Genomic DNA, 20566 nt, shown 5'->3' with positions numbered 1-20566 from the left:
TTCATAATTATACAACCTAGTACCGTACCTAGGCGGAGAATGTCAATACAACTGCGGGCCACGTATTCCTCCCAGGGTTGTGATGTTATTTTTCCGTATTATCGAGGACTGCGGGGATAACTGATAGGGTTATTATGTTTAGAACATGAATTTAAAACATTTTTTTTAAACATTTTTTTTCATTGATTTAAACAAATAAAACATAATAATATGTTTAAAACAGTGTAAAATCCATGTGATTGTTGTGTTTTTTTTTCGGTTCATTATTAATAATAAATATCCTTCAGAAAAAATGTTAAAGTATTAAAAAATTATATTTATTAAGTACTATCCATCATTTAAATTTTTTTTTTAATTTTATTGAAAAATTACCAAATTTAAAATGTGTTTACGAGTTAAAAAGTTAAAATTTAGTTTAAAAGTTAATTTTATTTTAACTTTTTAACTTAACTAGTTACTTTTGCTTTTCATTAGCTTAACTGTTAACTTACTAAATTTCTTTCTTAATTTACGTGAAATTAACGAGTTAATTTTTCTTTTTAAGAAGTAAGTTAAGTGAATTTATATTGTTTTAATTTTATTCACTATTTCAGTCTATTTCGTTTTCATGTCAAAAAATATGTATCATAAATTGTTTAAAGTTAAAAATGTATATCATTCGAATCTTACTTATATGGAAATACTGTATGAAGTACCCACCGTGCAAGAAACTGTTACAAACATTCCAGGAATATACATTTTAAGTTCCAATATTAACATAAAAATGGTACATTCCCTGAATGTTACTGTAATGTTCCACAAAAATATGAGTTATGTACATTTTAAGTTCCAATGTAAACATTACATTGAAACGTTCCCTACAGACCTACATTTATGGTTTTATAAAAACATTGCTTTGTAAATGTGTAATGTTCCAAATACGTTACGGGAACTTTACAGAAATACACTAGCTCTTGTCGATACGATGATAATAATGGGTAATTTTGTATCGTTATATCTAAAAATAAGTATTGGGATACACAATATTGTAATCGGTTATACGTAAAATACTGGTTATCGGTCATCGGTGACTTTCGAGTTGCGGGCGGCAGCGTCAATGCGTCATTTCTCTACTTCTCATTGTCATTTATCTGCTCTGTCTGTCTTTACTCTTTTAGTGTTCTCATAAGTACATAAGTACTTAATATTTGTATTATATTTATTATTTACGTTAAATTGTGGCGAGACTTGACCGGTGAGGATACTGTAAACGACGGCGTCGATTTGTTTTGTTTTAAGTGTTTTGAATCGTGATTAGTTAATTAAATAAACAATATACGTTCCGAATACTCCGGCTATGGCGAATGTGAATAAAAAGGTAAGGTCTATTTCATATTACATTATTATTTATAAGTTATAACAATGTCTTTGCATGGTTGGCAGGCACGCCACTGGTGAATAATACTTATACACCTAGGACTAACGTCTAAGTTAGGCGTGCATATAATGCGAGTTTTTTGATTTACAATATTTAAGTTCGTACGCGACGACGGCATGATGGTGCGTATAGTTTTAATCCGTCGGGACGTGCTAACCTAAATAATGTAAATCGAAAAACGCGCCTTTGGTGCCGCTCTTAGCTCGTGTTTTTGGTTTACATTGTAAAGTTCATACATACCATACTGACGAGAGAAACGCGCAATAGTAGTTAAAGTGATTGCGTAAACTGAAACACTGTGAACCATACGCGTACCTTTGTAACTTATTGGTTATTAGTGTAGTTAATGTAGTTAATCTTATTATCATGGAATTCTAGAATTGGTCAATGAAGTGGGTTGTTGCAAAATTCACAGGCACTAAAGATTATAGTGTTCTTCCCATAAATTGGCTGGTGGTAAATGAAAATGAAAAGTTAGCCACTAGCACAATCAAATTTTGTAAATGGCCACCAATAAGAACTGTGACTAGCGATGATTTAAAAAAAGCTATAAAACCAAACGATACATGGTCACAGTATCAAATTAAAATTCTTGGAGGTAACAAAACTTACGGTAAGAAAAAAAACCATATTTAATTGACAGTATCTTGATGAGTAAACATACTAAAAATATGAACTAATTAGTGCTATGTTTAACTACTAGAAAACTTTGGTAAAGCGTGGCATATACAAGTAGTGACATCTGACAATGAAGAACAAGTGGCAAAAAAAAGATGCAGGACTCCAGATACTGATACTACAGACGACGAAGGTACCTAAAGTGGATTATAGAATTTTTTTTTTTTTTAATGTTACATATTATTATTTACAATAATTCTCAAAAAACCATACAGTAACAGCACTTTGATAATGATTAATATTTAATTTAAATGTTTGTATCTAGATATTGGTTTTGTTATTGCTCCAGTTATATCTAATAGTTTATTGATTGGTTCTCAAGACATGAATTTTATGGATGATATACCACAATTATCTACTTCTCCAATATATACAGATATGTCAATAACAGAGCCACAAATATCAGTTGCTAAATCAAAATATTCAGACATGTCATTAACAACTGATCATTATTCTAGAGAAACATCCAGCTTAGAACAGGTAATTAATTTGTATACTTTAATAAATTATGACAATATATTTAACACAATATGTTATTACTTTATTAGTTATTACTTATTACTTATTGTTGTAAAATGTTATTGTTTATTTTTGTAAAACAGGTTCCTAATTTTGAAGCATATCCAAATGATTTTAGCACCTCGCAAATTGTAGCATCTTCAAATGAACCCAGCACAAGTACAAGAACATATGAAGGTAAACTAATAGTCAATAATATTTTATAGCTATAAGTAATAAAATAGTAACTAATAATAATAATTATTATTAATTTTTAACTAAATATCATCAAACACTACAACTTGGGGCGGGGTGGTTTTTAACTTATATATATTGTAATTTGTGGGTCACCATACAAAAAAATTTAAGAAAAATTGCTCTGCTAAATATTACTTTCATCAAATAAAATAGGAGGATATCCAGTCATAAATAAATAATTTTAATTCTTATTATATATCAGAAACCCAGCAAGGTATTTTAAAAAAGATCCTGGATGAGATGATAACTAATCGCTTAATGAATGAACGTATGCTGAACCAAATTAGTAGCTTAAGAACTGAAGTAGCAACTCTCACTTCTCAAATAACACCAGTTTTGTCAAACATTCCAGACAAAAATTTTTTAGATCAATTTCCGTTTTCTTCCAAAATAAGTGTTTTGGAATGTGAAAGCAAATTAAGTTCAGATAGTGATATCAATGAAAAATTTGTAAGTAGATATTAGAAAAAATTGCATTACAATATTTTTTTATTTGTTTTTATTGCATTCACAACTTATATTTGATAGCAATTGATGATTTGCTCTGTTGGTGGTGTTGATGCAAAAAGTAATATAAGAAGAATTCTCTCCAAATTATTTACTAACAAATTTGCGATTGAATGTTCATGGACAGGTAGAGCTTTTGAGAAGGATGCAACTAAGTTCAGAATTCAGGATTTAAAAATTATTGCTATAATGAAAAGTGTGTTGTGTTATTTTGGTGCTATAGTATTGTGTACTGAAACATTTTTTTTTGATAGGTTTAATCAAAAATCAGTATCTCCAATATTCAGATTCAAACTTTGAATTAGATGTCCAGTGTTGGTTTAGAACTGCTAAAACGAGATTTGACAGAGAAAAACAATCTGAAAATTTACAATAATAATTGTTTTAAACTAACTTTAAATTTTACCAACTTTTAAATTGTCATTTTGTAGTTTTTCCAACAAAGTAGTTCAGAATTTAATATTTTATTTTATACATAATAAAATGAGTTGTTTTATTATAATTTGTTGCATTACCTAACTAAATATTTTTTATGATTCATTTTATTTTTGTTTTAAACAAATACTGATGTTAATTTTTTTTAGGGTCGATAACACCTCGTAGAAGAGTGAAAAATATTGGATGCATATCTAATCGGCAATTTAAAAGGCGACTTAAGAATGAACTTGAAGTTAGTAATAATAATAGTAAAATTCTTAAATCCATTGTAACCCTTTTAAATTTTTTTTTGGTTGGTAAGTTAACAATTTTATCTCACAAGTACAATTTTCTTTTAGATTTTCAATCAAACAGTAGATCCAATTAAAGTAACAAAACATTTCAATGAGCATAAAAAAGTAAAACCATCCAATGCAGAAATTAGTTTGGAACCATTATTTATTGAACACTTACAAGAAGAAACTCTGTTACCTGTAATGGCAGCACGTGCATCTTATAATGTTAGTATTAATGTAGTTAATTTTTTTTTTTACATATTATTAATACATTTTTATATATTGTTTTTAGGATATTTCAAAAAAAGTTAAGCCAATTTTTGAAAACAAAGTTATTACTAAAGAAGATTTAAATCAAGACTTAATAAAACGACTTTGTAAATGGGCTGTAAACTTTAATGTATCTCATGGAAGTGCAAATGAAATATTATCTATTCTGCGTAGTATTGGTTTCAAGGTTCCAAAAGATATAAGAACTATTCTACATGAATATAAAGTTAATCATCCTATCATTGAAATTCAAAATGGTTCATATTTAGATATAGGTATATTAAATATAATTAAACCTCATTTAGTTAAACAGATACAATATATTCCTAATAACATGACAATTAAGTTAAGTTTTAATATTGATGGCCTACCTTTAGCAAAGAGCTCAAAAACTCAGTTTTGGCCTATCTTATTATCCTTTACTAATTTACCTATTTTTGTGAAAAAGATTTTTCCCGTAGGTATTTACCATAGTTATAAAAGCAAACCTGGCAACATAAATGAATATTTTAGACCATTTATAATTGAGTTACAAAACTTATTAACTTGCGGTATTAAAATTGAAAATAAACAAATTAACTTTGAAATTAATCATTTTGTAGCTGATGCACCAGCAAAAAAATCATTCTTATTAAATGTTAAGAACCATAATGGGTATTTTTCGTGCAACTCTTGTGAAGTAGAAGGAGATTATATAGAAAGAAGAGTATGTTTTTTAGATATGTCTGCTCCGCCACGTACTAATGATTCATTTAGATCTAAATCTAATCCTGAGTATCACAAAGATGGGTTAAGTCCTTTAATCGAACTTCCTATAGATGTGACGAGTACAGTTGTCCTCGATTATATGCATTGTGTTTGCCAAGGGGTAATGAAACGTCTTCTTGAGTTTTGGATACGGGGGAAAAAACCTGTTAGAATTATAGAAGAAAAAAAATCTAATATTTCTCTATCTTTATTCAATTTAAGAAAGTCAGTACCATCTGAATTTGCTCGCCTGCCAAGATCTCTTGATGACCTGGAGTATTGGAAAGCTACAGAATTTCGACAAATTCTTCTTTATACAGGAGTTATTGTATTAAAATCAAATATAAAAAAAGAATTTTATGAACACTTTCTTCTTTTAGTTGTATCAATTCGAATATTATGCTCAGATCAAATAAGTGATGAAAATAATAATTTAGCATTGAAGCTTTTACGACAATTCGTTGAAAACTATTCTTCGCAATATGGTCCTCAATTTATTAACTATAATGTCCATAGTTTAATCCACTTACCATTTTATGCACACTTGCACGGATCTTTAGATAATTATAGTTCATTTAAATATGAAAACTATCTTCAGATACTAAAAAAATCTATGAAGTGTTGTAGATACCCTCTTTCAGAAATTCAAAATAAAATATTTGCATCTGAAGGAGAAGAACTGATGGCAGTTTTGACTTATGATGAGAATAATTTAATTAAATCTTTTAAGATAAATGAAAATATTTCAAATTTTGGAACCATTTATTATAATCAAATTACTTTAAGTTCAAATAATTATGTTCTTAGCTGTAGTAATCCAAAAGATCAGTGTATTATCTTAGATGATGGTAATATTTCAATAATTAAAAATATTTATAAACAAAATTCAAAAATTGATAATACTATAAAACTAACTGTAGTAAAAATATTAACCATTAGCGATTTATTTATAAAACCCGTGCCCAGTAGACATGTTGGAATTTATTTAATTAATACCAATCATATATCAAGTCCTTATGATATTGTTTTAAATACTGTAAAGTATAAATGTTTTTTTTTCTCAGCTTGTTAATAATCAAGCTGTTGTGATTTCATTATGTCACAATGTTTGATATAGTTAGTAGTTGTACAATATATATAATATATAATGTTTAAATATTTAATTGTATGTCAACATGAAAATATATTGTGTATTATTTAAATTAAATAAGTGTAAAAATGTAAAACTAAAGTTTAAATTTAAAATCTATACCTATATTTTATTTCAAAATCAATTATTTTTAATTTTGTATTAAGGGACATACAATATAATAATATTATTTACCCAACTAATAAAAACAATAATGAAGTAGTTGAATTTTATGGTACCATAATATGTAATACACATAGGTACTTATATAAATTGTATATATATTTTATATCTAGGTTTTATATGGAAATTTATTTTAAAATAAACTTATTTATGGTACAAATTGGATTTTTTTATTTTATTTTTAATTATATTTCAACTAATCTAATAACTGTGTATATTTTATGTAATTGTTAATTATCTAAACTTAAGTGTTTCCATTGGTTACTAAATTGATGATAATTTATTGGCATAATGTGTTATTTATTTACAATTATTATAATTTATAATTATACTTAAGTATAAAATTATAAATGTATATTAATATGTTTCATTGGATACATATGAGGGGGGGGGGGGTCTGCAGCAAATGTTCCTATAAAGTTACAACAAAAACATATCGGGAACATAATATTTCAAACTATTAATCGATAGTACATACAAACATCCCGGGAATAGTTTTTAGAAAAATATTACTGTAGTGTTTCAAAAAAAACCATTCAGGTAACATAAATCTGAATACAGTTACATAATGTTTTATATAATGTTTCAAACAACATGGCATAAGGCGTTTCTGGAATGTATTTGGAACTCGTATGGAAGTTCCAAAGGAATATTCCATAGTTCCTTGGGAATGGTTCTTTTACATAACTGTAACGGTTTTTTGCACAGTGGGTATTAACACTATATCCTATAATTTAGTTTTGGGTTGGAAAAAAATTAAGTACGCTAGCGTTGTATAGACAAATTAACTTTTTTTTAACTTAATACGCAGACAGTGTGTGAAGAAAAAATTGTGTCATTGTCACTACCTATAGTCTCCAACTGAGCAAAAAATTGTAATATTTATGTTATATTAATACATACTTATTTCAAGTTTACTTAAAACGTAAAAAAATGATTGTATTAATAACGTAAATTTAACATTACATGAACTACAAATATCCTTGAAAATTAACTCACTAAAATAGTTATCTATACTATAAAAGCAAGTCCATATTTTTTGTAACGCATACAAATCAACACCGTTCAACGTATCGTTATACATTTTTTACCGTTAAACCTGAGATCTGCCAATCGGCGTGTACATATGAATTATTCCGAAAAGTAGAATTCAACAATCTAAATATATCTAAACTATATATATATATAATAATATATCTATATTCATATATTTACGTGCAAATATATGCTATATATATGTGTGAAAATCGAATCTTTGTGTCGAATGTACTCTGAAACTAGTCATCCGATTTCCTTGATTCTTTTTTTTTTTAATGAAAGAGTGCATCGGTGACCAGGTTATAGGCTTAATTTCAAGGTAATTTTGTAATTACCCACCGATGTGTGAGCCTACCTGACTGGTTTATTCATACCTAGACCGAAATATAATTCATATATATTTATAAAATAAACAAATCTGATGCACGACTGCACGAGCAACAGTCTCGCTATTTGCAAACAACTATCCAAAAAAAAAAGTGAACATAAATTTGATGTTAAAATAAAATTATGTTTCATCAAACGTCAAATACCGTTATACCTGACAGATCTACCAATCGGCGTGTACATATGAATTGTTCCGAGAAGTAAAATTCAACAATCTAAATATATCTATACTTCTGTATTCTGTGCTATATTCATATATATTTACGTGCTAAATATACGCTATATATATATTAGATATATATTATTATATATTATATATTAGACTGATATAACATATAAATATGTTATTTGGTAATATATTTTGCATTACAATGGTAAAATATTATTTCCATGTGTAATATTATAAAATATATTCAAAATACCTAATCTTCAAAAATAGTATTCGAATACATTATGATAATTGTATTCCTTTAAGGATTATATACAGATTACTGATCAAACTCACCGCACACTAATTTACACACAACACGCTGACAAGTGCTAAGTCACCTTGTTAAATTCCCTATGTCCTTAATACTATATTCTTATAACAAGATCTTAATGCAATCCCTATCCCTTTATAATTTTAAATGCAGCTCATGTTTATTATTATTTTTGTTCATAAATTGAAACTTTTATTATCAACTATAGTAGTATAAACTTTTAATAATGTTTGCCTTCTAATACATTGTCATAACTTGACGACGCCGTAGTCCACTCCGTCCGACCGTCTCCCTAATATATTATTATAATCGCACGAAACACGCATTATTGTTTTAATTGCTTACACAATATCTATAATGAAAAACTAGAGATTGTAAAAAAAAAAAACTCATGGCCTTTGACAATAAATTTTAAACCATAGATATTAAAAACAAAAAAATAATACAAAAACAAATAGAATAATATACGAATTTCATTTCTGTGAAAATATAGAACGCTGTTGAATGAATATTTTTAAATATAAATATATACGATATACCTAGTAAAATTATAATATTTAATTAATACGTTTTATAAAAATACAAAATAATATTTTATATAACATATTATCTTATAACAATAAGCAAATATATTTAGTAACAATATAGCTCTGAAAACTGAATATTTTAACAACAACTGCTGTACTACTCTAGACTCTAGAGTACTAGTAAGTGGTTGAAAATATCGGAAAATCACAAAAATGCTGAGTTTTCCGCGTTTCAATTAAAATACAATATTGACATGTTTATATAAACTGTTTTAGTATTTAACTCCCAATTTAATAATCAGGAGTGAATTGAAATAAATTGGAAAATACGTTAGCCGTCCGTGCTAAACGAAAAATAAAATTATCACCCCCTCACTATATTATAGGCTGGACCGAGCACAAACGGCTAACGTATTTTTCGTGATATTTTAATTCACCACTTATTATAGGTAAAATAGGGTAGAATAAACGAGGTTCAATGAAAAATGATTTATATACCTACACCCAGAGGTAACGATGCGTACCATTTGTATTTTGTATTTTATTTTTTTTAATTATGTACCCATCTATTATACCTATTTTACATTAGGAACATGGCATATAATATACTACGATATACACCAATGATGGTACCTATGGATGGTTTCAGTATGCGACGGTTGCTTTCAAGTAAGTGTATGATAAAAGTAAATACGATACAAAAAAAAATTATATAGATACCTATTGCAATATTAACGAACATTTTTGATTTATAATATTTACAAGTTCCATTAACGTTTGGAAAACAATATTTTTTTTCTTCACTATAATATATAATAATATTTATTACATTTATTACAGTCAAAAACTGGGTTAATCCGGCACTGAAAATAATATATTGTACAATAATAATATGTAAAATATTACAATATAGGTACCTACCAGTGATGACCAATATTTTGTTGATTAAAATTTACTAAGAATGTATTTTACGTTTGAGGTTTGAATCACGTAAAAAATATTTATAAAAAAAATTGTATTTGTAAGTCCTTACATAGGTTACTAATATTAATAATAACCATACTCATACAAATAATAAAATTAAAATGTCGAATTAAATAAATATTAGTGTTTCATGTATCACGTTAAATTCCTTAATAATTTCAAAATATTAAACAATATAATTATACTGTAATGAGTGTAATGTTGGCGTAGAAGTGTGGCAACTCATATCGTTGGTCAGTTGATTATAATCTGAAGAATAGTCAATGAATCCTAAAAAGGAAGACGTTGCTTTAATTAATGTTCATCAGAATGTATAGCTGTGAATCTCTCACGTAGTCGATATTCAGTTTTTACAACTATCATGTGAGAAAATACCATATCACATAAGCTGCTGGTTAATTCGCAAAATAATAAGTTCCTGGTTTGTTCCAACAAAGGGAGATCGGCTTTATAATCGTTCGAGACCAACTAGTCGATCTTGGTCGTCCATATTTACACCGATATTATATTATGTCTGTACCTTTGTGTATTATGCATACCTATACTTACATTAAGTTTAATGATAATATTAAGAAAAACCATTTAAGCACGAAACCTCCGTCTTACCCTAAAATTGTTTATTTTATTAAAAATAAGAAACCGCTATTGTACATGCATAATATATTATAAGCATTACTAGTATTAAAAATGTTAACTAGGTTCAGGGTTTAGATTGTACATAACGTTTGGAAAATGAATAATTTCTTTATTTAATTACTATAATGTTTGTTCTATACTATACTGTCTATACTACACTATTACTATGTCTCAGAAGGCATATAGCATACATACAGAGGTTCATAACAATATGACCCTCCCGCGGTCCCTGGCATTTTCATTAATAAATACTAAGATATCTTTGCTATACTAGATAGCGAACATTTTTACATTTTACATGAAAAAAGTGAAGCCAGTTTGAATCTCATAGTTTAGATATCTATGAATAAATGTAATAAAGTTATTAATATATCAGTTATCATCGACCAAATGATTCATTATTATCAAAGAATCTTCTACGTCTCTACTATCCACTACATTAGGTAGTAGACTATTTTTTTTTAATCACTTTGTAATCTATCAACTACTTCATTTATATACTTACGTTATTTCACGGTTGTAACTTGTAGATAATATTACATACCACTTAGGTTAGTTAAAATAATAATTACAAATAACGAATATTTTAGACCTAAAAAACAGAATATTCTTATTAGGTATCACTATATAGGATATTATACCTAACTAGTAAATAAAATACTATTATAAAGAGTGAAAAGAAGATAGCAGAAGAATAATCATTAAGGTCATTAAAGTTCACACTTTTTTTAAAAGTTGAATTTTGTCTGGAGTGACCCGTAAAATGGACACGTACCTATTAGATTTCATTAAAAACTGATGTTATAATTACAATGGTCGACTTCGGACAATATAGATTATAATGATATGCTCACACACCATTATAATAAATAAACTATAATCTTATAGAATAATAAATAACGGCCAGACTGTCGTTTGTAGAAATCGGTCACATCCAATAGAACCATTATAAACGACAAAAAGAGACAATCCGTATGATATGTCTACGGATTATGAAATCGGCACGCACTTATAACGGTAAAATGTAGGGTGTGTGACTTTATTATATGCCACCAGACTGCCAGAGAGAAGGAAAGGCAAAAAGTGTATCTGCCGCCAAAGAATAACCTAGTTCCGATGCTCACGATAACCTTTTTGAAAAAGCCGCCTACCACTCTCTGGTCAGCATATCCTTGTCGTCCCTAAAATCAGTGCATGATCACCAACCACCAGAGTAACAACCTCTCAAGTCTCAAAAAAACCAATTTCAACGAGCGACAACTGGACTCCTTATGCAAGCAATAATCAGTGCCAGTGCGTTCTTTAATTCAATTGTGTATTTGAAGTATTACTTTGTTTCATCTAAAACCTAAAACTCCTACAATATTATCTACAAACAGCAGTCTGGCCGTTATTCTATAAGATTTTAGTTTATTTATTATAATGGTGTGTGAACATATCATTACATACAACCTGCACTTTTTTGTGTTGTGCCCTCGCAACACCGCTCATGGGCGAGAGTGAGAACAATACAAACATTGAAATAGAAGAGAGATTTAAAGAAAAAAAAAATTGAAAGTTTGAAAGTTTTAAAGTCGAAAGTTGTAAGTTTGAATAACATTTAAATTGGACATTTATATATATTATTACACAATATAAATGGGGAAATGTGATTAAATTAAAGCTTACATATTACATAGGAAAAATTAGGAAGATAGAACTGAAACTGAAAGTTCGTACTACCTGCATTCCATTGTTGTGTTTTTAATTTTGTTAATGATTCTTATACCTATATCTTATACTTTAAGTACCCTATCTGGTGTTGTAATGATAGCTATACAATTTTTTTAAATGTAATATTTGTGTACAACGTATGTTGACATATGCATTTTCTTACATATTTTGTTTATTATTCTATATTTAAAAAAAAAATGTAATGAATTGAAATAAAAAACCCCATACATATACCTATCGCAAATATAACATAATTTATTAAATATTCTAAAAAAAAAATTATTTACTTTTCTATAAACATGCCAACTTAAAATTTATTTTTTAGTTTTCTATTTTTACTTATTATGTTGTAATTTTTTTATAACTAACACCATCAACGACATTTTAAATAACATTAGGATTATAATTCTTATATACGGACGACCTCCTACATTGTTGACATATGATCTGGGCCTGGTTAATGTGTAGTCCGAAGTCACCCACGTTTGGTAATAATTAAGACGGTTTAACACTACAGTGTGAGATCAAGTTACTTAACAATTTGCACATATAGTGTACCAATTACCATTGATTTTATAGTATATTATAAAATCAATGCAATTACCAATTAACACAGACAAGTTAACGGGTGTAGGTAATCGAAAACCGCAGTCAAATATTTCTATTTGCTGTTGTGCTTCAGTAGTCAATGTAGTTATGTAATTTAAAAATACAAAAATATTATATTTTGTATTTACCTCCATAACATGTAATTTGACACCATTATGTCATCAATAAATATTATTTTCTATTGAAGTTACAATAGATATTAACGTAGAGTATCAGTTTTCAACTTTTATTAAACGTGTGTTCTAAAATAGTTATAAGATTACTAAAAAAACATGGTGTTGTCCAAATTCACCCCACATGTCCGAAGTCACCCCTTTTTACGGTAGTCATAAGTACAAGACTCTTTGGTTCAAACATTTTAAAGGGGGCCCCCTGCGCACAAAGTCTGCGCACGCCTATGATTGTACCATATTAATTATCTTATGTACACCTTATTCTTTTGTAAAATTTAAATAATTTGTAATATGTATTTTGAAACGCTAATAACCCCGGTAGTTAAGGCGTATTTTTTAAATAATAAAAAAAAATGTTGAACTATTTTAAACTCCAAACTGTATTATAAGTTATATATGGCATTACACCACTTACTTACAATATATGTTAAAAATATTTAATGAACCCGTATTCAGTATGATTTGACTTGTCATATGTATGTAATAATCAATAAAATAATGATACCTAATGATTATACAAAATCTTATAAAATACGTAACATCAAATATGTATAATAATAATCAATATTAATTAATATGCTTAAAATAATAAAATAAATATAATAGGTTGCTAAGAACTTGTGTTAAATCTAATTATATTTCCATGATATATCGAATTCCCAACGCTGCCACTCAGATGTAGGTACAGTAAATTTATTGTAGGTGTCATTGTTATCGTAACGGATGAGCTAAATTATATACAATTATTTTATTGTATACGGAAAACAGTTATGGTATTACTTAGGTAGTTATGTGGTATCATTGTAACTAAAGTATGTTGAGTTAATTCTTACATCAAACATTGAATTCAAAAATAATATAGATTAAAAGTTTTAAGTAACAACGAAAGACATTTTTAAATTACAACAATATAGGTAGTTACAATAAAATACGATTAAACCTCATCATTGATCGGAAACTGTAAAGGATATATTAAATTTGAATTTGATTACATTAATCATTGAGTACAAAAAACGTCAAGGAAAAGACATATTGATATGTAGGTACATAATATAGTTTAGAGATATATTATATTTTCTATAAGGATATTTAATTATATATTTTAATATTTATATTGCCATAGAAAATTCGTAATTTACTTTTCTACTAGTAATAGAATACCTATAACGTAGGTTGAACTAATATTTTTTTCAAAAACAATTTCCATATTATATCATGTTTTATTTTATATTTATTATAATATTTGTACCTATTTAATATTATTTTACACAATGATATTTTTAGCAGAAGTGGAAGGTTTTAAGTTTAAATAGTCATATTTATACGTAGTGTATATAGTCATAAATTTACAACAAGAGATCATTTTTAAAAGTTGGTTAACATATCGAATACTAATAAATAGTAAATAAAAATGTCCAACAACGAAAACACGATTGATAAGTGATAAATTAACAGATGATATAATACCAATCATCGTTTATACTTAATTTATAAACATTAACATAGTAATTTGTAAGTCTTATTTTATATATTATTATATTGTTACTATAAAATATAATAATAAACTTACAAAATATTTACTGTTAAGACTACCTCCGTGAATAATATTTTAAAACTACAATAAATAACTTTAATCGTTATTCTATGTTTAAAATTTAAATAACTAATTTGCTATTAAAGTAATTTATTTTACTTTTACTAATATGATAGTTCGAACTATTTTTTACCTTAAATATCGAATATTAAATTGTCATCGTCAAGTGTACAATATAATAATATACGTACAAATTTCCAAGTTGCCACCAATAATCGTTCTTTTTCGTTGAAATATCTAATTTCGACCAAATTTGAAACCCAAATATCTATATAAAAAACAGTTTTGTTCATGTATACATTTTTAATGTTTGGGTTTCAGTAATAAACACTTATGAAGAACCTTGTATTAGATTTTCAAGCCTTAGTTACTTATTATACAATTAATTGAATACGTATTTTATTAATCTCTAACTACAAAATGATGTACACATTTTTTGTGAGGACACATTAATTATTCTAAACAATTTTTTGGTAAAAATGTATAGATAATTTAGGTCAAATTTATTTTAAAATTATGTCAATACATATAAAAAAAACATATATAATATATACAACTAGAAATCTTATTTTTTGAAATTACAAGTAAAAAAACAATCAGTTTTGGCTATAGTCATTACAAGATTATAAAATGTACCTATAATGGAATAAGTACAATATTTCATATGAACAATCATACAATTTGTAACAATATTATTATTTTTCTTATAATTACTTTGTCAATGTTATTTTATTTTAATGTAAGTTGTGATTTTATTTTGTGTTAGAAAATAATTTTATAATGTATTAAATAATTAATTTGACTGTCTACCACCAACAAAACTACACAAGTATTGCGAATAAAGGAATTAGATTCGTTGTAATTATAATAATGTTTAAATTTTATCTTATTATTACAATAAAAACGTTTTGAAAAATTAAAAATTAAAAAAAATACATATGGTAAAATGAACGTATATTTAATATTTATAAACTTAAATAAATTAAATTGAATCAAAATTATTTCTAATAAAAATAAAAAAGAAAGAACCACTACGGTAATATTAAAACGATTTCAGTGCTATTTTTTTTTTCATTCAAATTATTATAATAATATTATTATGCGTTCAAAACAAAAATAAAATATTAAAAAATCAATTTTTCGTATATTATTTTCGCTTTTCCTGCTGTCATACAGTCATAGAAACGGGACGGTTTATCATTACGCCATGTATCCTTAATCATATCCGCGGCCTTTTCAGCTATCATTATGACCGGCGCGTTGGTGTTGGCGGCGACCAGCGTTGGCATAATGGACGCGTCCACCACTCGGAGCCCATAGACGCCGTACACTTGGAGCTTTGGGTCTACCACGGCGGTCTTGTCACCCTCGGGACCCATTTTGGCGGTACCCGCTGGGTTGTACGTGGACACGGTGTAGTGCCGAACCATGCACTCCCAGTAGGCGTCCGAGTGCCGTGGAACCGACTGACAACCGGGGAACGGTACGTCGTGCAGACGGCTGTCGAACTTGCGGAGAGACGCGGTCTGGGCCATTTCCAACACAAAATTTACGCCCCTCACCAGCGTGTCAACGTCCTCTCGGGCCGTCAGGTAGTTGGGTGAAATCTTGGGAGAGTCGAACGGGTTGGCGCTCCGCAACAGTATTTCACCGCGGCTCTTGGGCTTCAACAATATCTGCAAATATACAATAATATGAAATGTTGATTATCTCCACAGTAATCGCCGATGGGTGGGAAAGTGTCAGGGTTCAGTATATACCTACTATTATTGCCTATCGGACTCTGAATATTTTCAGTTCAGATTTAGACCACTAAGAAAGTAAAACCAGTGAACTTATTTCCAGCTACAATGTAAGTCTATGAAATTATTATTTTATATTTCAAATATCTAAAAAATTACATTTCTTGAACAGCACTAAGTACTAATAAATATCAAAAACAATTTGTGCAATGAATAATACGTGTTCAATATATACGTGAAACATTTAATGCAAAACAAAAAAATACCAAAGTACCTAGCCATTATCGATATATAAAATATTTAAATATGAGGAATATGTTTTGATGAAGCACTTGTGTGTATAAAGTATAAGCCCTATTAGTTATTGAGTCAACTACGATATACTTTATGTAATTTCTATCTGATATTTTTGTTTTTCATATTTTTTCAATACATTTTACTTACAGGTAGAGCGGACCAAACGTCTTTGTGAAGAATCGATTTATACATCGAATCATAAAAAAAATCTTTTAGCCCATGAGCTTTCCAAGTGTTGTTTCCACCAAGACCAGTGATGGTGGAACCAGACACTAAGTTCAACCCGATGTCTGGTTGCTCAGTAGACAGATTGCCGTGTTTCGAATTTATAAACGCCAATCCTTCAACACCCGCCATGATCGTTAGTAGCCCTTTGCGCATCGTCGCATAGCTGAATGCCGTATTGACGTTTTGCACTCTGTTATGCGTTACTGAAACCTGTACAACAAACGAAAGAGCATGTAGTTATATTATAATTCACTGCATTGGGTATGTCATTACAATAGTTTCATAACATTCAAATAAAATAACTTTTTATTAAAAAATATCACCTCTCGGTTGGTCAAAAACGTCAGTCCTCCAAGTCCGATATGATCTTGAAGATTTTTTCCAACATCTAAACTAGAAATAATGGGTATACCCATTTCTGCCAGATGACTTTTAGGACCTATGCCGGAGACCATGAGTAACTGTGGAGAATTTATAGGGCCTGCTGACAGCAACACTTCTTTTTCTACCCGAACGTAGTACCTGGTGTTATTTTTTATCAGTTCAACACCGATCGTGATTTTCGTTACAGGATCTATGACAACTCGTGTGACAAGTGTGTTGAGTGTCACGTGCAGGTTTCTTCGCATCCTGGCTGGTCCCAGGAATGCCTTCGCCGTACTGCACCTTGAACCATTTCTGATGGTGCCTTGTGGTACCATAAAACCCGTTTGTCGTTTGCCATTAATATCGTGTACATCGTAGCCCATTTCTCTCCCGGCCGCCATGAACGCTTCAGCTAGTGGGGTATTGGCCGGCGCTTCCGATACCGTGAGATAGCCGCCAGCCGAATGGTACGGAGTACGCGCTAAGGACGAATCTTTGTTGTCCTCAGATTTTTTAAAATATTGGAGCACGTCATTGTACCCCCAACCTGTATTACCTTGTTCTAACCAGTTTTCAAAGTCAATTGGGTTTCCACGCGCATACAACATATTATTTAATACGCTGGACCCTCCTAAAACCTTGCCCCGAGACCACCTACACCTTTTTTCATTCATAGCTGAAATATAAAATAATAAATTAAATAAATTACGTAATCCACAATATTTAAATATGTTCCTATATATGTATATATGTATCAGGGCCTTGCACCCGAATCAGTTATTCGGGTTTCGGGTTTAGGGTGCTGGATGTATTTGGGTGTTCAAACACCCGAATAAAAAATTTAAACAAACATTTGGGTTTTCAAAACCGTTATTATTCGGGTTATTATTGGTTAATATGGGTGCTGAGAAGTCTGGATTAAACAGAACTTTTAATGACCCCCCTTCCCCCCCCCCCCAAAAAAAAACAGAAAGTGTTTTCATGTTTATGTTATTTATAATAAAATATAAAAGTTTTACCCAAATTCGCAACGTTTGTTTTTAACTAAACTAGGTTAATTAATGTACAGTAGTTACCTTTTTCTATGAACTATAAGAAATAAGACAATGGGAAACTAATTATTTAACTACCTATTCGTTTTATTATAGGCATTAGAGTCCACGTAACTCATTTTTTTTTAGTATATAACATGTCTAAAATCTAAATAGGTACTGGACTTAAATTACATACTAGCATAATTAAAAAAAAAAATTGTACTTATTAAAAATATTCAGAAAAATTTTATTTGATAAGCAAACAAAAAACAGTCATCAAAAATCAAAATGTTTACAAGGCTTTCTGTGGTCAAAAAATAGTTAACTTGCTAGAGCCTAATCCCATTTAAAAGTAAATACAAAAACATAATGAATAGGTATATTTTACAAAATCCACAGTTACAACAGATTGATATTTTAATTTTGCATAATGTTACGTACCTATATTATAATAGAATAGGTATTGATTATTTTGTGATGACTTAAAAATTAAAAAAAATAATCTTTATAAATATTATGAATAATATTATTATACTATAACTAAAAGGTAATATAAAAAATATATAGGTACTTATAAATTGTACGATGAAATAATAATACAAATGAAAATTGAGTAGGTACGTAGTGAGAGGCGCATCGTAGACTCGTAGACCGAATGTGATACAAATTACAAATGTACAATTTCCCACATACCAACGCCAAGTCGATGGATATAATAAATAATAAAATATTAAAATGTTTAAAATAGATGTCCATAGGGGCGTTGACTGTTGAGCCATAGACAAATAAAATAAAATATAAATTATGATTTCGTGATTACCGAAACACTGTTAAATAATAAATATAGCCGCGTATTACGATATTCGAGTTACTAAATTAGATATTATAGGACATAGGTAATTCCGCTTTGGAAGTTCGTCGCAAATAATGAAATAACACATGTTATTATTAGTTATTAGTGTTTGGTATTTTGGTCACGGCTGTCAATACTTTCAGTTTTGTTGAGACCACGTCTATTTTATATTGCTATTGGCTATATTTGGATTTATTTTACTAATAAAGTAATAAAGTAATAAATTATATCATATAATAGGTATAAGAAATAATTAAATACTTCGTATTTTAATCAGAATCAATTAAATTATTAAACATTTTAATGGATTTTATTTTCAAGAAATTACCTATGATTGTTTGTTAGATTGTTCCTGTTATTATTATTATTGATTATTTAACTCTACAAAATCGAACTCACCACAAGAAATACATACGAAACGATATGTCGCATGAAGAATGAGAAAAAAAAATTATTCGGGATTTCGGGTTAACCCGAATAGTTATTCGGGTTTTAGTTAACACGGGTGTTTTGAAAACAGAATCATTCGGGTTATACGGGTTTCGGGTGTTTGATTTTTTAAAGGGGTTTAGGGGTGTTAGGGGTTCGGGTTAAATCGGGTGCAAGGCCCTGATATGTATGCATGTAGATTACATTTACCTACTATATTGTCATGTTTATAGGAATACCTTGTATGAATGGGTACATTATGTGAAATGTATATAATGTTCACAAATGTCCGTCAATATTTCTTTATAGTAGGTATAGGTACTTAAGTATTACTCACCCAAACACGCTGTATCCTGAGACTCAGTTATATATTGCCAATCACTATCGGATAGTTGCTGGTGTACAGTCAACAAAGGCACGCCCGATAGTATAGTTTCGTGTTCTCCAGCTTCTATTACTAGTACACTCCAATGTTCGACTTCTGTCAGTCTATTAGCCAGCACCGCACCTGAGTAATTGTTGTATTTTTAATTCATATTAAGTGTGTTTTTTTAACTTTGAACAAATTATCGACACGATATCATGATAAAAAATATTACGAAAGTATAAAACGCATGTATTATACTATTATAATTTTATAAATCAACGATATAATATGTATTATTTTTACCTGCTGATCCACCGCCGACAATAATGAAATCGTAATTGCTGAGTATTGAATCCCCAGGCAAGTCTATGATCCCCGATGCAGTTTCATCAAGCAGATCGCCGTTGTAATAATAAATCATAGTTGCAAATAAAACGGCCAGGAAAGACATTTTCCTTCTAACTTGTGGAACAATTATCGCTTCTATCTCTAACATTTTTTTTTTTATGTCCACCCCACTGAAATAGTGTAATAACGCAAGCGCAAAATGAACACTCGCCTTGTCTCGATTGATAATTGTGTAGGTTTTCACGTTACGCTAAGAGGCTTCACTTCTATATGACCTAAGGGCTGTATAAACATATGTTAAATTAGGTTATCATATTATTATGATATTCAAAGCATTTATTTGCATTTTGAAACACTCG

The 20566-nt window shown here is 28.8% G+C and overlaps 2 protein-coding genes across 2 annotated transcripts; one reads left to right on the top strand and one right to left on the bottom strand.

Moving 5' to 3' along the window:
- The first annotated feature begins 1097 nt into the window (after window positions 1-1097).
- Window positions 1098-9152, top strand: LOC132935284 (uncharacterized). Its single transcript, XM_061001780.1, has 9 exons — window positions 1098-1357; window positions 1796-2030; window positions 2121-2228; window positions 2361-2575; window positions 2698-2791; window positions 3943-4028; window positions 4135-4296; window positions 4364-6124; window positions 9111-9152. The coding sequence occupies exons 1-9, from the start codon at window positions 1337-1339 to the stop codon at window positions 9150-9152; spliced, it is 2724 nt and encodes a 907-aa protein (XP_060857763.1). The 5' UTR covers window positions 1098-1336.
- A 5525-nt stretch (window positions 9153-14677) lies between these two features.
- Window positions 14678-20355, bottom strand: LOC132935275 (glucose dehydrogenase [FAD, quinone]-like). Its single transcript, XM_061001768.1, has 6 exons — window positions 20163-20355; window positions 19830-20000; window positions 17134-17852; window positions 16730-17020; window positions 15718-16219; window positions 14678-14811 (listed from the first exon to the last, which is right to left on the bottom strand). The coding sequence occupies exons 1-6, from the start codon at window positions 20353-20355 to the stop codon at window positions 14678-14680; spliced, it is 2010 nt and encodes a 669-aa protein (XP_060857751.1).
- Window positions 20356-20566: the final 211 nt, after the last annotated feature.

This window comes from Metopolophium dirhodum, chromosome 1 (assembly GCF_019925205.1).
Source record: "Metopolophium dirhodum isolate CAU chromosome 1, ASM1992520v1, whole genome shotgun sequence".
In the NCBI taxonomy this organism is placed as follows: Eukaryota; Metazoa; Arthropoda; class Insecta; order Hemiptera; family Aphididae; genus Metopolophium; species Metopolophium dirhodum.
Note: the sequence above shows the minus strand (reverse complement) of the source record. Positions and strands in the feature narration are given on the sequence as shown.

What these genes read in the sequence shown, in the direction of transcription:
- LOC132935284 (XM_061001780.1), top strand. Translation starts at nt 1,337, where the DNA reads ATGGCGAATGTGAATAAAAAG. An exon ending in TGGAGGTAACAAAACTTACG is followed by an intron (nt 2,031 to 2,120) that starts GTAAGAAAAAAA and finishes TTTAACTACTAG; the next exon opens with AAAACTTTGGTAAAGCGTGG. An exon ending in AAACATCCAGCTTAGAACAG is followed by an intron (nt 2,576 to 2,697) that starts GTAATTAATTTG and finishes TTTGTAAAACAG; the next exon opens with GTTCCTAATTTTGAAGCATA.
- LOC132935275 (XM_061001768.1), bottom strand. Translation starts at nt 20,355, where the DNA reads ATGTTAGAGATAGAAGCGATAATTGTTCCACAAGTTAGAAGGAAAATG. An exon ending in TGTCGGCGGTGGATCAGCAG is followed by an intron (nt 20,001 to 20,162) that starts GTAAAAATAATA and finishes ACAATTACTCAG; the next exon opens with GTGCGGTGCTGGCTAATAGA. An exon ending in ACGTTTGGTCCGCTCTACCT is followed by an intron (nt 16,220 to 16,729) that starts GTAAGTAAAATG and finishes GTATATTTGCAG; the next exon opens with ATATTGTTGAAGCCCAAGAG.